Below are 22,207 nucleotides of genomic sequence, written 5' to 3' on the forward strand. Positions count from 1 at the left end.
ACTTGACTCATAGAGCAACCAGGTTGCAGTAGTCACCAATCACAGACTTAGCAAAAACCAATAATAGAGTACAAGACGGTCTATTGACCATAGTAATAAAGTTACACATATAGATACCAGCCTAGCTCTTTGATATTTATATCCGACAACTGATTACATATGACTTTGGTGTTGGGAACAAGTATTAACGCTCAGTTTATGTCAAGAGAGAAACCAAGTATCACCACTATCAAATGTTTTAATATATGATTTCTCTAATAATAGAGGTAACCAAATACCTAAACCAATGAGAGTCAAGCAGTGATGCAATGATCAACTTAATTTATAGTGTATGCATTCGATCCCTCAAAAATAGAATATGCTTCTGCTTAGCGTACTGCAAGCAAAAGCTAGAAGCAAAAAAACCCAATAATGGCTTTGTGATCTTGGCTAGACATTTCTGAGCTCAGTGGCAAAGGAACCTCGACAACTGGAGACACGCCCAGTTACAGAGAGCAATGTGAAACTACATGTCTTGTTTGTCACCATCAGTGGTCTTTTGAGAGTTGAACCACAACCTGTTGTTTGCAAATCAGACATTCCAAACCACTGGGCCAAAACCCCTGTTAGTTTTTAGCTGTATTTTAGTCAAAGATTTACACGCTTTTGGATCACTTTTAAACACACTTAACTTGTTTTGATATGTTAATATTATTTTTTTAGCCTCAACTTCACTTCACGGTGTTTTACTGAATGAGAATGAGAGCAATGATGCCTTTTTACAACCCAAACATTTACCTCGTCTAACCGCACCTTTGTTATGGGAGAAGACAACTCATATTATCAGCAATTTTGGTAGTTGCTGACTATCTATTGCATCTAATAAGAAATGAACAGGGTGTTTTAGTCATCCTGTTTCAAAATTCCGTCTGCTCTGATTACTGATTGCATATTCATGACAGCCCCGACTGCCTTCTTGCAGTGAGCAGACAACTTTAAGTTAGCCACCTTCTATATAATAAGTTTCTTGTGTCTTACTAATCTAAGGGTTTAACAATTCACTTATTGAGAAAACTTAATCAATCAATTCATGTAGTATGAGGCACAAATGATTGCAGTACAGGAAAAAACAAGTCCAAAATACAGGAGCACACAAATCCAAAGCCGAAATCCGCAGGCCTGAAATCCAAGCCATCATAATCAGATCAGAAAAAGCAGGTCAAAAGCAGTGAAGCAGCTCTTCAGGAGTACATAGCCATCACAGTGTGACATCTCTTGTAATCATCAAAAACCTGAGAAACATAACATTTAACTAAAATCTTACCAATCACTTCAAGATTGTTTCTTTTAATAGAAGTTGTCTGTTCCTAGGTGTAAAACTAATAAAGCTAAACACTTGTTTAGTAGAAGCTGTTGAAGTGAGAGAAAGAAAATGTTCTTAGTAGCAATGATGAATGCTTTATATATAGTGTCTAACAGTTTTCTGGCAGCCTACTGATCTGAATTTATATAAAATGCCTATTTCTGTACAATAATTCTAGATACAATACAAACCTTTAAATAGAAGTTACAGTAAAAGTTTTATGCATAATGAAAAGTGACCAACAATGGCAAAAAGCTGGCTAGCAGATTCACAATTAAGTAAGAGAAACTAATTTGCTCATATTATGGTTAAACTATTACTGATCTCAAAACTGAAGAATAAAGCTAGAAGTGTAAAAACTTCTAACCAATAAAAACATTATTAATCTATATAGAGATGTCAATGTTTGTCATTCGTCTGTCTAGTTATGGTGATAAAGTTTTAGAAGCAAAAAATCCACTTCACACTCAGTTTGAATTTAGGACCTCCAGGTCTGCAGACCAACGAGCTAATTCGATACAATTACATCATTAAGCAAAACATCAAGCTGGCTTTATGGCTATTAATACAGTAAAGATTTAGACTATATATAATATATATATTTATTTATATATATTTATTTATATATATTATTTATATTTATTTATATATATATACCAAATATTAAATGTAAAATGAGGAAAAAGGCAAGTGCTCAACTAGGCAATGCATAATTTTCACTGTGATGAGAACCGTGTTTGTTTATCTGTCAATCTATCTATCTATCGATCTACCAATCTATCTATGTATCTATCAATATCTCTCTATCTATCTACCTATCTATATATCTGTCTATCGGTCTGTCTTTCAATCTATCTATCAATCTATCTATCTATCAATCTATCTATCTGTCTATCTATCTGTCTATCTATCTGTTTATCCTTCCGAAGCAGGGTTGGAGGTTGGTATGAAAGATTGCTCTCAAAGAGACTCAAACTCATGAAATGCCACTTGGTAGACCAACACTCTAAAACCTGACCCAATTGGCCACCTTCCTGTGGCTATGAATAATTGTGCAGTTAATTATTTTCTTAACCCTTTCACTGCCAACTATGTACAAATTCGAGTATCTGCCAAGTGCCAACCAATTTACCGAAAATTGCCGATACTGCTTCGTGATATGTAAACAGTATTTTTTCTAATTTCAGTCTTTACCTAGAACATTTTTGTTACATATTTTAATTTGCCAACATTTTAACCAACATTGCTATGCAAAAATTCAATGGATCTATAATTTGTGCGATGATAAAGCTATGTGAAGCTATGATCGATGCAAAGCTAAAGCGATCCTCCATAATGTTCCTTACTCTTACAAATTTATTACTTTCACCACTATCAGAGACAGTGCTGCTGCTTTAATTATCTGTATAATAACAAAAATATGAATCTGAATTGGCTATAATGTAATGAACATAAATAATTACCTGTTTTCTGACTCGCGGGCGGTAATTAATGAACTCACACAAAAAACACGTTCGTTTTAAAACTGAAAATTCTAAAACAAAAGTTTAAAAATGCTTCGTTATTTTAGGCTAATTTTATAGACAAATCTTCGGACAACACTGTCAAGTTCATAAAAGTCTTAAAGACTGTGGGTTATGTTGTCAACGAATAATATAATTAGGTAACTACGCAATTGCTGGGAAAGTCGCAATAATGCGTCTACGGCAGTCGTCCCACGAAAACCCATTTATGCGTCTACGGCAGTGAAAGGGTTAATGTTATTGGCACTCCTGATAGTTTCTCACAGCACACTATGCATGTAAGCTAAATATTTTTGTCAAAGTTACTTACCAGAGATTCGCTGAACTCATAGTCAAATTCGAGGCCAGTTATCCGTGCCAGTTTCATCTGCATCGTCTTCACAGCCTGCAAATCAATTAATAGTTTTAGCATGAGAAAGGCAATGCTAAATGTTGAGCGACAAAAGTGATAAAGTGATAAAACTTTAGCATCAGAACTGCCATCAATGATAGTTTCAAATTATTATGTTTTTATAATCTTGCAAAATTCTTTAATAAATCTTTACAGTCGGAGAAAGAGTGTTATGTGTGTTATAGGTATATGTAATGTATATACTGTATGTATTACATATACTATAAGTATATGTAATATATGTAATGTATGTATTCCATATATTATAAGTATGTGTAATTTTTATACTTTAGGCATTACATACAATTCAAGTATATGCAATATATACTCTATGTATTGCATATATTAAAATTATATGTAATATATACTGTATGTATTGCATATATTACAAGTATATGTAATATATACTTTATGTATTGCATATATTATAAGTATATGTAATATATACTCTATGTATTGCATATATTACAAGTATATATAATATATACTTTATGTATTGCATATATTACAAGTATATGTAATATATACTTTATGTATTGCATATATTATAAGTATATGTAATATATACTCTATGTATTGCATATATTATAAGTATATGTAATATATATATACTCTATGTATTGCATATATTCAAGCTTAAGAGGTGTTCTACAGCTCAAGTAATTGCTGGCTTGAAATTGTTATCCATCCTCAAAACCATTTTATTATATATTTTATTATATATATAATTTGTATATATAACTCATATACATGTATAATATATATATGTATATAAATCTATATATATAATTTATATCGATATATATAATTTATATCTATATATATACAATTTATATCTATATATATATAATTTATATCTATATATATATATAATTTATATTTATATATATAATTTATATTTATATATATATATATATATGTATTTATCAAAGTATATCTGTGGATCTGTTATCCGTGGATCTGTCATTCCAGCTATAGGTATAGCGCACGCTGATTATTTTACCGATCCGGCTCCGCTTTACGATGCCCCTGTTAAAAAATATTTTCCGTACGATTCGAGTACTATATCTGAGGTCAAAGTCAATTATTCTCGCGCAGATAATTATTTTGTCTCCGTATCGTCGTATTTAAAGTTTTAATGGATAGCTTCTGGTTGAACAGTAACCTTTTTTTTACACACACGCACGCGCACGCACGCACACACACATATTCTACATATTCAGAACTTTTATTTTGTTTTTTTTTCAGTTCATATTAATTGTATCATTACCGAATCATCTTCTATTATAATCGTTGCAAAACAGACTTAATTTAGCTATTACTTGCTAATTATTTCCTATTTACATTTAAACCTTTTTATAGTCGTTTTATTTTTTTAATTTATTTGACCAGCACAAAACATTTTCCTCATGATAAAATATTTAAAAGTTGTTTGACAAAGTTTGAAAACCTTGACAGTTGTTTTTATTTTTTCTAAATTTATTTCAATTACACGAAAATACTTTTCTCGTGATATGTAATTTGAAAGTTAGGATGGAAAATTTTGCTATATGTTAAATACAAATCAATTTTCTGACCAAATACTTTTTTATTACCCAAGCAGCATCGGGTAGCACAGCTAGTGTATATATATATTTATATATATACTTCCATTATCACAGACATAGAGAAAAGAAAAACAACACTAATTGGAAGTAAGTCACAATCCTAGAGAGAAGATAACCCTTACAAAGATCACAAAGCATGCACTCAGTAACGCAACAATAAATACCACGTTTTCTGTTTTTCATTCATTCATATCCTTGCACAACATGTCTAATTGCCTAACATCTTGCGATCAAGTCAACAAGTTCGCAAGTACGAATGTCTTTAATATTTAGTATTACCAAGGGAAGTCAACTTTTTTATTTGAAGATATCATCTGATATACCATGAATTTTGGTTTCCTACCTCTTTAGCAAACTCGCAGTCAAGTGTTTGTCCATAGTGAGCCTTGTGGCCAACAGTGGCTATTATTGTAAGAGGAATTCTGGCAATTTTAAATAGTTGCACAATTGTGTTTAGCATTGGGTCCTTGATCAGTGTATCACCAGGAAGGCTTGGATATGTAGTAACTGAAACAGATAAAACGTAATTCTATAAAATGGAGTGTACAAGAAAATTGTGTGCTACAGATTAAAAAAATTCACACTTTGTTTTTAGGTGCAAATAAACATAAAACACCGTTATAGTTGCATGATTTAAAAAATTAGTTAAAATGTTTTGGTTTTTGATAAATATTTAATACCAGCAAATTTCTTTATCATTTCCATGCTTTTGTCCAACTCTAACTTCTGATATATTTTGTGTATGTTACATTTTGTTTTTGCAGCGTCAGGGGTACTAAAAATTTGCAAGAGTATTGATCTTATAAAAAACTATATTCAATCATAAACTTATAAAATGAATGATATCAAATCCTGAGCTCTCATAAAAAGAATGCATCCAAAAACAAACTCTAAAACAAGTGGCATCCAATCATAAACGCTAATACAATTACTCGCATCCAATCATAATCTCTTATTAAAGGTATGGCAACCAATCATAAACTCTAATGAAGGGACTAGTATCCAATCATAAGCTTAAAATGGCACATTTATTTAAAACCAAAACCACCCAACTAAACATTAGTACAAACTGTTTAATTTAAATGTACTAATAGTGCGAGTCACATTCTATAATAAAAGTTAAACAAGATTATGCCAGTTGATCACACCCCACTACTTCTAACAGCACATTATTGTTAAAATTGACATAACCACTAGATTCACACGAATAACCTTTCAGAGCATGACTTTCTCACTGTCAGCAGTGGCAGCACTCAGCCCTACAATTATACCAGCAATCTTTACTATAATAAGAGCTGTATGCCTCTCCATAGCCACACTTTAAGTGTAAAAAAAACTTTATTCTCTAAGATTTGAACTCGGGCATTCGATATTTGCCACCACTCGCAATACGAACTGCACTGCTGGACCGCCTTGCAGCTTTATGGAATAATTTTGCACAACATGATAACAAATGATGATCTTTCACGGCGCATGCGGCTACCTGCGTGTACTAGTAATTTTTTTTCCGAAATTGTTAACTGAGTATTATCATGGATGTCAAAGAAAGAGATGCATTGAGGTTCTCTCTCTCGCTATAAGTAACATGTCCTGTGTGAACGTAGGCGATCATGGTTCTTCCCCACTTCCTATAAACATGACTTATCTTAGCAGGCTTCAACAGTGGTTTGCTTTCTGTTGGGTGTTTTTATTGAAACACCATCTCTAGCTAACTGACCTTTGGCTCACAGAAGAGCTCCCCACCCTTTGTCAGGTTTTGCTTTTAGTCCTGCGGTGTTGTTAGCCACCATTCCCATCTGCGCTGGAGTGCAGATGAGGAGGGTTGTTAGCCACCCTCCTCATCCGTGCTGGAGTGCAGATAGGAAGCCGGTTTATTCACTGACGACTCGAGCAGATTTGGTCCAAGAGCACCTGCGGTTGGATGCCCTTCCTAACACAGCCAATGGTTCTTATGTGACTCTAATTACTGGCCTACTGATCTAAGTCAGCAACCTGACCACTGAAAATTCGTCAAGATTGCATTATCTAGATCCTTCTAGAAGCAGAATATATGATTGTTCAATTGAATGAGCCAAAAGGCTTGTAAATGAATAATATTTTAAGACTGTATTTATTACAGGAATAATAGGAATCGTTTGTTAAGAAGGACTGATCTATACACTCCAAAAAATTAAACCAAGGTGCTTTTATTAAAAACACAACCACAAAATATCTGGCAACTGTTGTCAGTGAATGTTCATTAATTTTATGAATTTTTTTCAATAAAAATGCATTCAGAGCAGTTTCATATTTATAACGAAGCTACTACCGTAATCATGCATTTTTGAATTCACAGGTTATCTGTAATTTCTAGATGCAGTGATGCAACTATTTACAAAGCAACACTGCCAAGAACTTACCTTTAGTAGTATTAAAGTTGTTCTCAAACTGCTTGTGGTAGTTCAGATACGCACTCTCCAGTTCAACTCTCACACAAGATAGCACTATAAATTTCTCTACTTTACTTTGCTGGCACAGGGATAGCAGGTGATTGACTATGTAGTGACACTTGCTGGCAGGTGTCTCAGTGTTCACTACTACAATGGTGAACTACAACAAATATTTTGAAATCCCATAGTAGAAGCTTGAAAGTTTTTTTTTGGTAAAAAGTTAATTTTTGAAGATTTTCTGTCCACATTATATAACTGACTACGGAAATTCATCTTAATGAGAAAATTTCACAAAATTTCAGTAGATTTTATTAGAAAGTATCAGTATTTTTTTTGTTTGTGACTGTTTTCGATGTCTGAGTTGATCTGACTGCCAATATGTTTCAAGATTAGTCGACAATACTTGATCGCGGTTAAAAAGCTTAGATCAAGCAAATGTGTGATTATGACATCTATAGTTGTAAAAAGACTGACAGAATAGTGACATGCAACACTGAAGCTTGAACACAATAACCGATATCAACTTTAGCAATGATAAGTTATCATTACAATTATTTGCGTGTTATTTTGATTTTGTTTCGCACAGATATTTTTTTCTGATTGTTTTAATTGTGGTCAAGATTTATTGATTTTAAGCTAGAAACACCTTGACAGTCAGATCACCTCAAACATCAGAAGCGATTGAAAATAATAGAAAATATTGATACTTTATGATAAAATCAACAAAAAAATGTTGTAAGCTCATCGTTAATTTTAAAATAAATACAGATTTTCTCTAGCATTACATTTCTTTGTTGTTGTCAATTTATTTAAAAAATATATTGATTTAAAGCCAAACTATGTAAAAGTTGTATTAGTGATGAAACAATTCCTCATCATAAGAATGATAAACGATACAGGTCAGGTACCAGAGGACCATCAAAGACAAAGACATACGCGTGTTCAGGTTATTACTTAATGACTAAACAGTGTTTCTTGCATTGATGAAATTCGAAAGCTAGAATTTCTAGTTTCATTTAGATGATAAAGGCGTAAACTATTTGAATCATAATATAAAATATAACAGTAATATAATTGGAATGATAAAAGTATAAGATTTAAAGGATTGAACGATAAGTTTCATTTAGTAGCCTATGCAATACAGTGAACCAGGCGTGATTCCGTAACGAGGTGACGACAAAAACATTAAGTCTAACCTTATTTCCTATCTCACTAGCGCCTTTTGTAAATTAGAGGTAATTAATAAATCTCAAGAACAAGTGGGCAGTGATTTTGTAGACGACGTTTGCAGGATTTAAAAGATCTATAAATCTATTATGTAGTTAAATGCCTTTACAGTTCAAAGCTTGCTTATGTCTAAGGTGGTCCTTTTTGCATAACTTCAAAGGTGAAGGCCATCAGTAAAAAGTAATGCAACACACGAACTGACAGTCATTACAGAAACCCATAGCTACGAAGGCTGTTAAAATTCTGACTGACCGAATGACGACCAATTTTTTTTTCAATTCAGCTCAGAAAATTAACCTTTAACCTGTTCTGCAATTATACAAACACTACTTCTACCTCTAGAAAAGCAAAAACTATGAACTGTCTTTTAATTCATTCCTCGACAAGACCAGACAACTCCTTATGAGATAGTTGTTTTGTAATAGTTCAGCTTTTTGAGTTGTCTGCTCTTATACCTCAACTTGTAAGACTTTGATTGGCTCTGAACTTCTTTTTACTGGCCAATGCAAACAGAAAGCAATCAAGCTGTATGGAAAAAATAATTTAAAAATAAAATAATAACATGAGAATTTCATAGTATTTAAAAAAAGGTTTGTAACATTAATTATTTTCTAACAATACTAGTAACACACTTCTTCAAACTTGCAGTCTAGGATTTGAAAAGGCTCGAAGTATCTCTGGTTGGCCTTGGGGGTGTGAGGCCTCTGGCACTTGACAGATTGCTTGGTAGAAAATTCTGGAAGAGACATAGATTGGTAATTGTAACCTATGCTCAGTCCCAGCAGAGTTCGGCTGCAAAAATGACATGTAGTACATACATACGTATATACATTTACTAGGTGAATACACAGCATTGCACGAGTAATAGAAAATGTTTTGCCCAAAACAATATTTTTATTAGTATGGTAACTATGTTAGAACAAGAATGTGATTGATGTAACTTTGTGTATATGTAAAACAAATGATGTAGCAATTCATATAAATTAATATTAATAAAGCAGTTTGAACTAAGGAATCTAAAAAATATAACTGTTTAGTTAGCAGTAACGAATCAGAGACTTTAAAAATAAAGGGAGATTAACTACCACACAAAAATTTACTTCGTATAGCCAAGACGTAAGGTCAAGTGCACCAACTATTAAGCCACGTAGCCACTTAAAAAATTTGTAGAATAATTTTGGGTATAATTGTTACGCGTAATGATCTTTCTAATCATTATGATTTTCAAGCAGGCTAGTAGTAACTAATAGTATTTTTGCAAGTACTTCAATCATGAAAATTTTAACCAATGTCAGAAGTATAACCACAATTATTTCATTGTATAGCAATATAGCTGCTTGATGTAATAGATTGCCTGTCTTCAAAACTGGTGGTTCCGAGTTCAATTTCATTGCAAAGAGGATTTGTCATTCCTAGATTTTAATCGCGATAACTGGACCCATGAATGACAGACAGACAAACAAGCTCTGAGATATATATATACACATGCATATATATACATGCATATGTGTATATATGCATGTACTGCATGCGTGTTCATATACATATATAAAAAAATAAAAAAAATTGTTTCCTCACCCCGGATACCCCGTATGGGTGGTAAATTCTGCTCTAACTCGGGTCTCCTACCAGAGACCTGGGAGTTTGAGCACTCGTCTCAAGATCTTAGCTGTTCCCAATAGCGCACTTTTCTGCAACTCACCTGAGTTGATTGTTGTTGGTATTTGGGCAAGCCACATTTTATGCGCCGGTGTTATTGCGCCCAGTGCCCCAATCACTACTGGGATTACGGTTGTTCTCACATTCCAGCATTTTTCAATTTCTTCTCCAAGAGGGAGATATTTTTCTACCTTTTCTTTTTCTTTGCTGGCTATATTGTAGTCATTGGGTACTGCTATATCTATTATAGTAGCCCTCTTGTTCTCCTTGTCTACCACCACTATATCTGGTTGGTTTGCTAGGACATGCTTGTCAGTTTGGATGTAGAAGTCCCAGAGGATCTTAGCGCGGTCATTTTCATTGACCTTACCAGGAGCTTCCCACCAGTGTTGTGGTTTATTAAGGCCATACTCATCACATAGACTTCTATACACAATACCTGCGACATGATTATGCCGCTAAGTGTATGCGTTCCCTGCTAGCTGTCTGCATCCACTGATGATGTGTTGGATGGTCTCAGGTGCATCTTTGCACAGTCTGCATCTAGGATCGTCTCTAGTGTGATAGATTTTCGTTTGGAGTTGCCTTGTTGGGAGCACTTGCTCCTGGGCTGCCATGATTAGCGACTCTGTATTGGCCGTTAGGTTTCTTTTGTTCAGCCACATATATGTCTGGTGAAGATCGCCAACCTTAGATATTTGTTGGTGGTAAGCACCATGAAGAGGTTTCGTATGCCAGTCAATTTCCTCATCATCAGGGCATAGGTCCGTTGTGAGAGCAGCCGATTGAAATTCAGCTAGCAAATTATCTGAGATGGCCATGGAGGCTGCATATGCTTTGATGCTTCGCTCCTCCTCTTTCACTGTCTGCTGTACACTTTTGAGTCCCCTACCGCCATCTTTCCTATCAAGATACAATCTAATAGTATCAGATTTTGGGTGGAGTGCTCCATGCATGGTCAGCAGTTTACGAGTTGCTATATCTGTTTCTTTGATGGCTTCCTCAGTCCACTTTATTATGCCTGCTGGATATCTTATTACTGGCAGTGCGTAGGTATTTATTGCCATGATTTGGTTCTTGGCATTGAGCTGGCTCCGTAAGACCTGCCGAAGGCGTTTCTTGTATTCGGAAATGGCTTTGTGACGTACCTCGGCTTCGTGGTTGATGTTGCTTTGCATAATCCCCAAGTACTTGTACCCTTCTTCTATATCTTTGATGGTACCATTTGGCATTCTTAGGCCATCTGTGAGCATAGAATGGCCTTTCTTAAGAATTAGCCTTCCACATTTCTCAATACCGAAGGTCATTCCGATGTCCTTGCTGTATACCTGAGTGAGGTGTATTAGCGAATCAATGTCCCTTTCTTTGTTAGCGTACAGCTTGATGTCATCCATGTAGAAGAGGTGGTTTATCTTGGTGCCACTCTTAAACTGGTACCCATATTGAGTCTCCTCCAGCATATTGCTTAGAGGGTTTAAGCATATGCAGAAGAGCAGCGGTGATAAGGAGTCACCTTGATAGATGCCTCGCTTAATTTGTACACTCGCCAGCTTTTTGCCATTAGCCTCCAGTTCCGTCTTCCATTTGGTCATTGACATCTTGATGAATGCCACAAGAGCAGGGTGAACATTGTACATACTGAGGCACTCAAGTATCCAACTATGGGGAATTGAGTCATAGGCCTTTCTGTAGTCAATCCAAGCCATGGCAAGATTGGTTTGCCTTCTCCTGCTGTCTTGACAGACCGTCCGATCCACCAGTAACTGATGTTTAGCTCCTCGGGTGTTGCGCCCAATTCCTTTCTGAGCACTGGTCATATAGTGACTCATGTGCTCTTCCAGTTTGTCTGCAACTATTCCTGAGAGCAATTTCCAAGTGGTGGGCAAGCACGTTATTGGTCGATAGTTTTTGGGAATCGGCCCCTGCTTTGGATCTTTTATCAGAAGCACAGTTCGTCCTTTGGTCAGCCATTCTGGATGGTCACCTTGTTCTATTAGGTATTCCATCTGCTTAGCCATTCTAGTGTGAAGTGATGTCAATTTCTTTAACCAGAAGGCTTGAATCATGTCATGGCCAGATGCTGCCCAGTTTTTCATACGCTGCACTCTGCACTTAATGTCGTCTTTGCTGATGGTGAGTCCTTGTCTACCACAGTGTGTTGATGGTGAGTCCTTGCTGAGCCACAGTGTGTTGTTGGTTCTCTTTAAGCCTCTTCAGCCAATTTGCAGTGGTGTTATGAGTGGTCTCTTTCTCCCAGATGTCCTTCCAGAACTTTGAAGTGCTAGATCGGGGAGGCTCAGACATTGGCCTCTGCAGTTCACCTTTGAACTGGGAATACACTCTAGATGGATTATTGATGAACAGTTTGTTCATTCTCTTGTTATCTCGCTCTTTGGTGTACCGCTTCAGTCGTGCCGAGAGTGCTACTAGCCGCTGTTTGGCAGATTCTAGCGCTTCTATTGTGGCTTCCCTTATTGGACGCTCCAAACTGTGGTCTCACTGAGCCTACTAATTTTCTTGCGCAAGTCCTTGATCTTATTTTGTAGCCTCAGCTGCCAGGATGGAATGGCTTGAAGCCTTTTTGGCATTGGCTTAATATCCATCTCCTCCAAGATGACGGTTGCTGTACTGTAGATTAAGGCATTAGTCTCACTGATTGATCCAGTTGAGATCGACTCCTGTGTCGTAATGTCTTCTAACAGCTTCTTAGGTATGGTTACTCTTACCTATGGTAGCTTCTAACTCATCGTAGTGGTACCCTGCTTCCATAATCATTAGCAGCTGACATCTTGTTGATGATATTTTCCGCAAGCTCTTTCACCCTTGGGTCAAGGTCCAAGTGCATGTCCTCTTCAGCCCGTGAGTCAACACATGATCGTGTATCCATGAGTGTGTTGATATGATATGGTTACTCTTACCTATGGTAGCTTCTAACTCTTCGTAGTGGTACCCTGCTTCCATAATCATTAGCAGCTGACATCTTGTTGATGATATTTTCCGCAAGCTCTTTCACCCATGGGTCAAGGTCCAAGTGCATGTCCTCTTCAGCCCGTGAGTCAACACATGATCGTGTATCCATGAGTGTGTTGATATGCACTCCTCGTTGGTTGATGTTACTTGGGTGAACTTTTCCCTAATTTCATCTACCTCAAGTTGTGATATGAGGTGCCGCTTGATTATGTTACTCCTCTGAGCTACAAGTTGCTTAGCGGTTAGTGGCAATTCAGGGCGCATGTTTATCCACAGTTGACGCATCCTTCCCATGTAGCCCCACTTTTGAGGTTCACTCATAAAGTAGCACTGCATGAGGTCCGTGTTATCAGTCCGAGTCCATTTCATCCGTTTTGAACCAGTAGCCCATTTTTCACTGCCTTGTCCTGGTTCAGCTACAGGCAGCGCGGACCTTGTTTGACCGGGCGACGTCCGAGCCGGCATGGCTTTGGTTATTGCACTCATCATAGAGGTTGTAGACGTTATACAAGCAAAGGTCTTGTCTAAGGACCACCAGAAAAGTGCAGTTGTTGGGGTTTGAACCGAGGACCTAATGATCACGGTCCCGATACCTTACCAACTGCGCTATCTGTCCTATATATATATATATATATATATATATATATATATATATATATATATATATAGATATATATATATACTAGCTGGGCTACCCGGCGTTGCCCGGGTAATAAAAAAGCCTTTGAACAGAAAATTGATTTGTATTTAACATATAACAACATTTGCCATTTTAACTTTCAAACTACATATTATGAAAAAAGTGTTTTGTCTTATAAACAATGAGAAGTAGTGAGAGTTGCTCGCTATTAGCCAGTTTAATAATGTGAGCGAACAGCTTTTCATGACGTTATGCTATGACTCCGCCGTCATGCGCAAAGCAGTTAGGTATTTGCTCTCATATAATGAACTATATTGGCAAGGTAGACTTTTGATTTCTGTAGTCTAGTGTGTAAGGCGTCAGACTGGCCAAGGGCAGGGTCTGAGATCGAATCTTCTTCGGTACAGAATATTTATTCCAAGATTTTAAGATCTATAGCCGGACAATCAATCCTACAAACCTACATACGACAAACTTTGAGAAATGTATATATACATGTATATACATGTATATGTACATGAACACGCATGCACTACATGCATATATACATGTAGTGCATACATACATATGTATATAAAGGCGAGGTCCAATAAATGTGGTGAGGAGCATATTAGCCAAGAGCTAGGAACAAGACTTTACCAACACAATAGGATTATTGAGTGGTCAGAGATAATTTTAATTAGACAAAGACACCTACCCTAGGACACTTAAGTATTCGCGGCATCTAACTTTCGCGTTTTCGCGGAGTCATCATCATGCGAAAAATTCATGCGCGAAACTAAACTATCATAACGAACTAGCGAAAATTCGAAATTAAATAGCTATGTTCTACGCAGGCCTGTATTCACTGGTTGCAAGTTGGGGGGCTAATGTTAGACGACTAGTTATGAACATCTGGGGTGTGGAGAAGGGGGGGGTGCTGTAAGCTCCCAACAGGTTTCTCTTATGTAGGGCCTTAGCCGGGCCTCTCACGTCTAGGTCTAGGTCTAGGTAAAACTCGAGCCTTTAGACCCCGCTCGCGGGTAAAAGAAGGCCTTCAAAATGTCTGTCAAAAATTCGATAAAATTTCATGGCTTTCCTCGCAGGTTGCGGGAAGTCCTGGGCATAAAACTATATTGATAAAAACTCGAATTTGACTCAATGGCGGGGGGTTCCCCGTTAGTTGTTGACCTTGTATTATGATCATGAATTGTATCTTGTAAATGCTTAAAACTATCAACAAAAGAACTGTGCTTGCTATTTGTCAAAATTTCTAGCATCAATGTCATGCGAGCATTCTTACGCCTTGCCTCCAACAGCTCCAGATCTAAAAACTGCCTTGCCTCCGTAACACTCTGTTTTCCCCTCAAATCTGAAATAAAACGCACAGCCCTTCGCTGCACATTCTCCAACGATGTTATCTGCCTAACTAAATGAGGGTCCCATACCTCACCTGCATATTCCATTATAGGTCTACACAAGGTGAGGTATGCAACCCTCTTCACCTTTCTGGGGGCCTTAAAAAGCACATGCCTCATCATACCCAACCTCTGAGAAGCCTTTGCCGTCACCGAATCAATCTGCAAGTCCCAACTAAAATCACTAGTAATTTCAACTCCAAGATATTTAAAAGCTGATACATTCTCTAACGCTATTCCTCCTAAAAAATAATCCACAGAACTATCAAGACCGTTCTTACCAAACCTGACTATTTGACACTTACCAGTGTTAAACACCATACCCCAATGCTCAGCCCACCTTTCCAACAAAAACAAATCTTCCTGGAATTTTTGGGAACTATCTAAGCTGTTAACCGGGCAATAAAGAAGGGCATCGTCCGCAAAAAGTCTTATTGTCGATGTCTTTATAATGCTACAAATGTCATTAATGTAAACTAGAAAAAGAGAGGGCCCCAGCACGGAACCCTGAGGAACACCAGAAGTTACTGCAAGAGAACCTGAAGTTTTAAAAAATCACGTAAAGTTTTAAAAAATTTTATTGACAAGTATCAACATTTTTCTATTTTTTGAGATTTACTTTGTTTTAGCTGATGTGACTGACAAAACGTTTTAAAATTAAAACAGGCAAAACTTGTATGCAGTTAAAAAGCTCAGAAAGAAGACATCTTTTTTAAGCGTTTTAACAAAGATCATTTTTGCCGATTTTATTTCAAGTTCATTAAGTAGGATATGGGCAAGCAGATGTTTGCTAAAACTTGATATTTTGCAAACCTTTATAAAAGTCGTTAACAAGAATATTTTGCCGCTGATGAAGATAATAATGACGCCTAAGAACTACTAAAAGTTGACGTTTGTATCTATGGCTTCGAATAAAGTGATATTCTACAGCGATAAAAACCTTTCTATAGCCGTTGGACTATGAAATTCCTAAAAAGTTGGGGCGTCTTAGCCGGCCAGCTGTCCAAGGGAATACGGCCCTGTAGTTCATTGATATCCACAACAAAATCGTGATATTAGAAATGCAGATAATTTTGTGTGTGATTGAGCTCATTGGGAAATTTCTAGTAAATTCGTTAATACACCGAATGAGCAGCATGGCAAAGCAAATTAAGATAACAAGTTTTTTTGGAAAAGCCAAGACAAACGAAGAAGATGATGATATCAGTTTAGTCACCGAATTTGTAACTGATGAGGATGAAAGTCTGGTAGGTGAAGTCATACAATTAAATAATACTTATTGTAGTGATGAATTTTACTGCCAACCAAAAACGATAACAACCCTCACCAGGTCCAACCATGTTATACAGTTCTGGTTGTGATGTTGGTTGTTATCTATTTTCTTTTTTATGAGACATGTACTGTATTTGATTTTTTTTAAATTTGAAATATTGTGAACTCAAAACGTGCCATGGCCATCGCTTGCTATAAATACTTGAGATCTAATATTGGTACCATATCGGTCACGACGGAAAGGACCGAGACGTCATTGATAGTCCAAGAAACAAATGGCAGCAAGCGATCACGTTGAATTATCGATTTTTGCCATACATTTATACCTGCGGGTTACAAATACAAACTAGTCGCAAATATAACAACTTTTTTTTACTAGAGGACCGGACCTGAGGAATCTAATTTGTTTGTTCCACTGTATTTATTTTCACATCACTATATTTTCGCACTCATCAGAGCTGCGAAATTAAGTTGCAGCGAAATTTTACTCTGTGTGCTACTCACGAAACTAAATACTAGCGAAATATAAGTGTCCTAGGGTAATATAACAAGTTGATAGTTGCAGGAAGCTGTGTGATGGGAGCCAGCGCGTACAGCGTTTGGGCCAACATTCGGCAAAGCTACGGTCATCTCGACTCAGGCTGAATAGACAGACTTCGAAGAAAACCGAAAGGCTCAGGAGAGGGGAGGCAAAAGTATATAAGGAAGAGCACGGGAGAAAAGGTAGAGCACCCTTGCATCTTACTTATATGTGTACAGCTATATTTCGTGCAAATGTACATATATTGATATTGAACATCTGTGTTGTTGAATGAGATTTGGTGTGGTGAAAAGTAAAGAAGGATTTCCACCTTCCTTTGCAGCTGGTACCGTGCCTCGCTGTGGTGTTATGTTTTTTCATTGCTGCCAGATAATAAAAGGATATGGATTATAAAAAATAATCTAAAATTTTTTGAGGCAGCACACACTCAAAATATATTTGTCTCTGGTAGCGGCTGGCTCTTTAACAACCGTCAGCCGATCAAAGAAAATTCTTTTCATATATCTTTGAAAACAAGAGGCTTATGCCAAGCAATGGCCTAGCTAATAACTAGAATGGTATTTCTATGCGATCGTTGTTTTGTTTGCTGTAGACGGCCCTAAAGCATAAATAGTTAATTTTTAGAACGTTTATGTTAGGGAATTTTATGGGAATTTTACACGATACAGAGCATAAAATACATGTAAACAGCTTAATCCATTCCAAGGTACTCCCAAAATTAGCCCTTTGGCCAAAAAGAAACTGAACTTAACTTTTTAATTTAATTATTGTGCAGTAACTGTAGTAGTATTGTTTTATATTTACACCTTTTCTTATCACTTTTAGTTGGTTTTGTGTCTATGATTCTGGTAATTTTACATTAAGCAGCGCGCACATTTTCAATTTTAATGTCAATTTTTTTTTTCTTTTTTTTCTACAACAGGAGCAAATGCTGCAAGGGAAAAAGAAATTGTATTTCACAAAAATAAAGTTAAAAACATATAATTAACTCGTAACATCGTTTTCTCTCCCAAATGTGACACGAGGGAAAATACTATTTTCAAGAGTAACTATGAGACTCTCAGTATTCAAATTGAATTTGAGAACTTGCAAAGACTTGCCAATTTACGTTCTTCAAAGTTTATAACACATACAAAGCAAAAACTTACATAAATCTTTAGCGTTTTATGGAATTTATGTAACAGGAGGTTTACGTATCTAGGTGTCTACTATAACAATAAGGGTGTCTACTATAACAATAAGGGTGTCTACTGTAACAATAAGGGTGTCTACTGTAACTATAAGAGTGTCAACTGTAACTACAACAGTGTCTACTGTAACAATAAGGGTGTCTACTATAACAATAGCGGTGTCTACTATAACAATAAGGGTGTCTACTGTAACTATAAGAGTGTCAACTGTAACTACAACAGTGTCTACTGTAACAATAAGGGTGTCTACTATAACAATAAGGGTGTCTACTGTAACTATAAGAATTTCTACTGCAACTATAACGGTGTCTACTGGGACTATAACAGTGTCTACTATAACAATAAGGGTGTCTACTATAACAATAAGGGTGTCTCCTATAACAATAAGGGTGTCTACTATAACAATAAGGGTGTCTACTATAACAATAAGGGTGTCTACTACAACTATAAGGGTGTCAACGGTAACTATAAGGGTGTCTACTGTAACTATAAGAGTGTCTACTGTAACTATAAGGGTGTCTGCTGTAACTATAAAGGTGTCTACTGTGTAAGGGTGTCTACTGTGTAAGGGTGTCTACTGTGTAAGGGTGTCTACCGTATAAAAGTACGGTCACAAGTAACGAATTTTTCATTGATTCTGATCGAAATCACGAAATGAACAAAAAACACAGAATTATTTGGCCGAAATTCACAGAATTGTCTGAGCTGTGCATGCACATCCAAATCCTCAACAAAACGCTTTTCATTGGCTAAACAAATCATTAGTGAGTACGATTCTAGCAGCTTTTGCAATTTATATAGTCCGAGGCACATAACGATGCAACTGACTTGATTGTGCTAAAAATGGCAACTCTTTCTACAACAGAAATTTTGCTGCTAAAAATAACTTGTTATTGTTAAAAAAGAAACGACTTGTAGCCATAGTGTCCGATCGATAAAGAATCAACAATAGTGCCATCTAGGCAGTTGCATCGTATGTACTATGTTGAATTGCGCTGGTACATTTTTTGTGTGGCGTAATACGTTTCTTTAACTATATAAATTGTAAAAGCTGCTAGAATCGTGCTCGCTAAAAAATTGTTTAGCCAATTAAAAGCATTTCGTCGACGATTTCGGTACAGATGCACAGCTCAGACAATTCTGTGAAATTTGGCCAAATAATTCTGTGTTTTTCGTTTATTTCGTGATTTCGGTCAAAATGAACGGAAAGAAAAAATTGTTACATATGGCTGTACCTTAAGGATGTCTACTGTATAAGGGTGTCTACTGTAACTAATACCAACTTGCTAAGGAACAAAAGCAGCAGTAAAAACTCACCATCCTACTGCTAAAAGGTCAGCGTATCCAAAGAGAACAGTTTTCTTTAAATGAATAGATCCGCTGGCACCGTCAGCAGAGATACTGAGCCTCTGATTGGTCAAAGCTCCAGCCATTCTATAACACAAGAAAGCTTTGTATCAGTATGTGACTGTAAGACTGACAATGCTCAAAGCCTACTTATTTTCATATTAATTTCATGAATTGCAAATTAATGTATTTCACAAAAAGGAAAAGCTGTCAGCTATCTATTAGAAGGCATTGGCCATACGTTTCACGTGAGAAGAGACCAATCATGAGTGACTTGTGTGGCATATGGAGACAGCTCGTCTGCTTAAAAATGAACTTGTACAAACGTTAGTAGATTTTATCAAAAGCTATCGGTGTTTTACTATCATTTATGATTATTTTTGATGTATGAGGTGGTCTGACTGCCAGAGGGTTTCAAGATCAAAATCGACAAAACTTGATCGTGATTAAAATGCTCAGGAGAAAAAATGACATCACTAGTTGCTATCATTGCAATAGTTGATATCGGCTAAGGCATTCAATTAGCAGCGTTACATGTCTCTATTATGTTCGTCCCTTTCCATTTATAGATGCCATAATCACACTTTCACTGAATCCGAGCATTTTAACCACGATCAGGTTTTGTTGATTTTATTCTTGGCCCACCCTTGCAGTCAGATTATATCAAACTTTAAAAACAACCATAAATCATAAAAATCTGATAATTCTGATAAATCTACTAAAATTTGTGCGAGTTTATCTTTAACGTTACATTAGGTTGTCTCAACCTAATGTAATGTTAAAGATTCTATCCTCAACTCACCAGAGATAAATAATGGAAATTGTTGACTTGATTAACGACCACTGCATCTCTGTAACCAAATTTATCGCTATTATCAACTAAGGTCGTAATTCAACTCTTATATTTTTTATCACTGTTATTTAAATTTTTGTCGTATCGGATATGTTTGCATGTGGTCAACAGACTCCTTTCTATACCACTTCATTGAAATAAGCCGGTGAAATCGATTGAGCAAATGCAACCACCTAAATCAGAGTTGTATTTCCTCACAAAATCAGCCAGAGAATTTTTTATACATGTATCCAACTGTTAGGTTAGCAATTCAGCAAATGTTTTTTTACACAATGACATAATTTTATTACTGATAATTTTATTTTATGTAAAAATAAAGCTATTTTATACCAAGTTTATCAAATGTCTCATAAAACAGTAAATTACAGAGTAATAATTGCTTGCGGAGATCATTATGTTTCAATTAGTTAGCCATGTATACAGGAAGCTACATAGGATAAGACAGGCACACACTAGGCTGGTACACATGAGGCTGGTACACATGAGGCTGGTACACACGAGGCTAGTACACACGAGGCTAGTACACACAAGGCTGGTACACACGAGGCTGGTACACACGAGGCTAGTACACACGAGGCTGGTACACACGAGGCTGGTAAACACGAGGCTGGTACACACGAGGCTGGTACACACGGGGCTGGTACACACGAGGCTGGAACACACGGGGCTGGTACACACGAGGCTGGTACACACGAGGCTGGAACACACGAGACTGGTACACACGAGGCTGGTACACATGAGGCTGGTACGCACGAGACTGGTACGCACGAGGCTGGTACGCACGAGGCTGGTACGCATGAGGCTAGTACACACGAGGCTGGTACACACGAGGCTGGTACCCACGAGGCTGGTACACACGAGGCTGGTACACACGAGGCTGGTACTCACGAGGCTGGTACACACGAGGCTGGTACACACGAGGCTGGTACACACGAGGCTGGTACACACGAGGCTGGTACACACGAGGCTGGTACACATTATATCACGGAATGCCTTCGTTAATTGCTTACTACGTCGGTCATCATCTGTGAGAAAATTATTCACACCATCACAAACCCATTTGGGTTTATATGAGCGAATAATCTGCAATACAGCATTCTCATTACACAATGCTGTCGCTAAAACAGCAAAATACTCATCCCGCAGCAACTACCATGAAGGGAAATATAATCAGGCAAGCTGCAGCAACCACTCACCATCGCAGAAGGGGTACACACTGCATACCCTGGGGAGGGGCACTGCGAAATATCTGGATATTTTAGAGCAGCAATGTTTCCTTACATATCTGCTTGCTTCCATAATTTTACGCTTATGATGTGCATAATTTTGCAAAGAGGACAACTCCACATACTGTGATGCAGTGTGTACCAGTATTTAGTGTTTGCAACCGTCCCGTGTCGCTGCTCAGACACAATCCTGCCGAGCGATTGTAAATTGTTTAATTCATGATTAAACTGCCGCTGTCTGCTCTGAACAATTCTTGTAACATCTATAGACTTTGCCGCCGTCATATGACTGTCTTAAAGGATTCTGGATATTGATCAACTAATGAGATACCATTGTATGATCTCTGTCTGTAAATTCAAGTGGACTAGAGCTTTTAGTTAAATGAACAAAGATGTTTTGAGGAGTAAAATAGCTTTCGATATGCGAGTAAACATAATTTCATTTAAATGCTCCTTGAAGCTTCTCAATGTATATTTGTAATCATATAAAAAGATTGTCCAAGCATTAATGTACATCTTGGCACTAAAAGGCAATAGAAGACAAGTAGCAACGTTTCATTATTGTGAAAATCCTATATTTGGATTATAAACAG

The 22,207-nt window shown here is 36.7% G+C and overlaps 2 protein-coding genes across 2 annotated transcripts; one reads left to right on the forward strand and one right to left on the reverse strand.

Moving 5' to 3' along the window:
* Positions 1–1,096: 1,096 nt before the first annotated feature.
* On the reverse strand, positions 1,097–19,621 carry LOC137408021 (uncharacterized). The gene is made up of 6 exons (XM_068094412.1): positions 19,506–19,621; positions 9,152–9,311; positions 7,263–7,452; positions 5,207–5,370; positions 3,176–3,250; positions 1,097–1,271 (listed from the first exon to the last, which is right to left on the reverse strand). The coding sequence occupies exons 1-6, from the start codon at positions 19,619–19,621 to the stop codon at positions 1,221–1,223; spliced, it is 756 nt and encodes a 251-aa protein (XP_067950513.1). The 3' UTR covers positions 1,097–1,220.
* Positions 19,622–19,800: 179 nt separating this feature from the next.
* LOC137408022 (spermidine/spermine N(1)-acetyltransferase-like protein 1) lies at positions 19,801–21,390 on the forward strand. Its single transcript, XM_068094413.1, has 2 exons — positions 19,801–19,833; positions 20,845–21,390. The coding sequence occupies exons 1-2, from the start codon at positions 19,801–19,803 to the stop codon at positions 21,388–21,390; spliced, it is 579 nt and encodes a 192-aa protein (XP_067950514.1).
* The last annotated feature ends 817 nt before the right edge of the window (positions 21,391–22,207 follow it).

Source organism: Watersipora subatra, chromosome 11 (genome assembly GCF_963576615.1).
Source record: "Watersipora subatra chromosome 11, tzWatSuba1.1, whole genome shotgun sequence".
Lineage (NCBI taxonomy): Eukaryota > Metazoa > Bryozoa > Gymnolaemata > Cheilostomatida > Watersiporidae > Watersipora > Watersipora subatra.

Coding starts and splice junctions, on each gene's coding strand:
- LOC137408022 (XM_068094413.1), top strand. CDS start 19,801: ATGAGTGACTTGTGTGGCATATGGAGACAGCTC. Junction 19,834..20,844: donor GTGGCATATGGAGACAGCTC/GTCTGCTTAAAA, acceptor GGCACACACTAG/GCTGGTACACATGAGGCTGG.
- LOC137408021 (XM_068094412.1), bottom strand. CDS start 19,621: ATGGCTGGAGCTTTGACCAATCAGAGGCTCAGTATCTCTGCTGACGGT. Junction 9,312..19,505: donor GACCTTTTAGCAGTAGGATG/GTGAGTTTTTAC, acceptor TCATTTTTGCAG/CCGAACTCTGCTGGGACTGA. Junction 7,453..9,151: donor TAGACTGCAAGTTTGAAGAA/GTGTGTTACTAG, acceptor TATTTGTTGTAG/TTCACCATTGTAGTAGTGAA.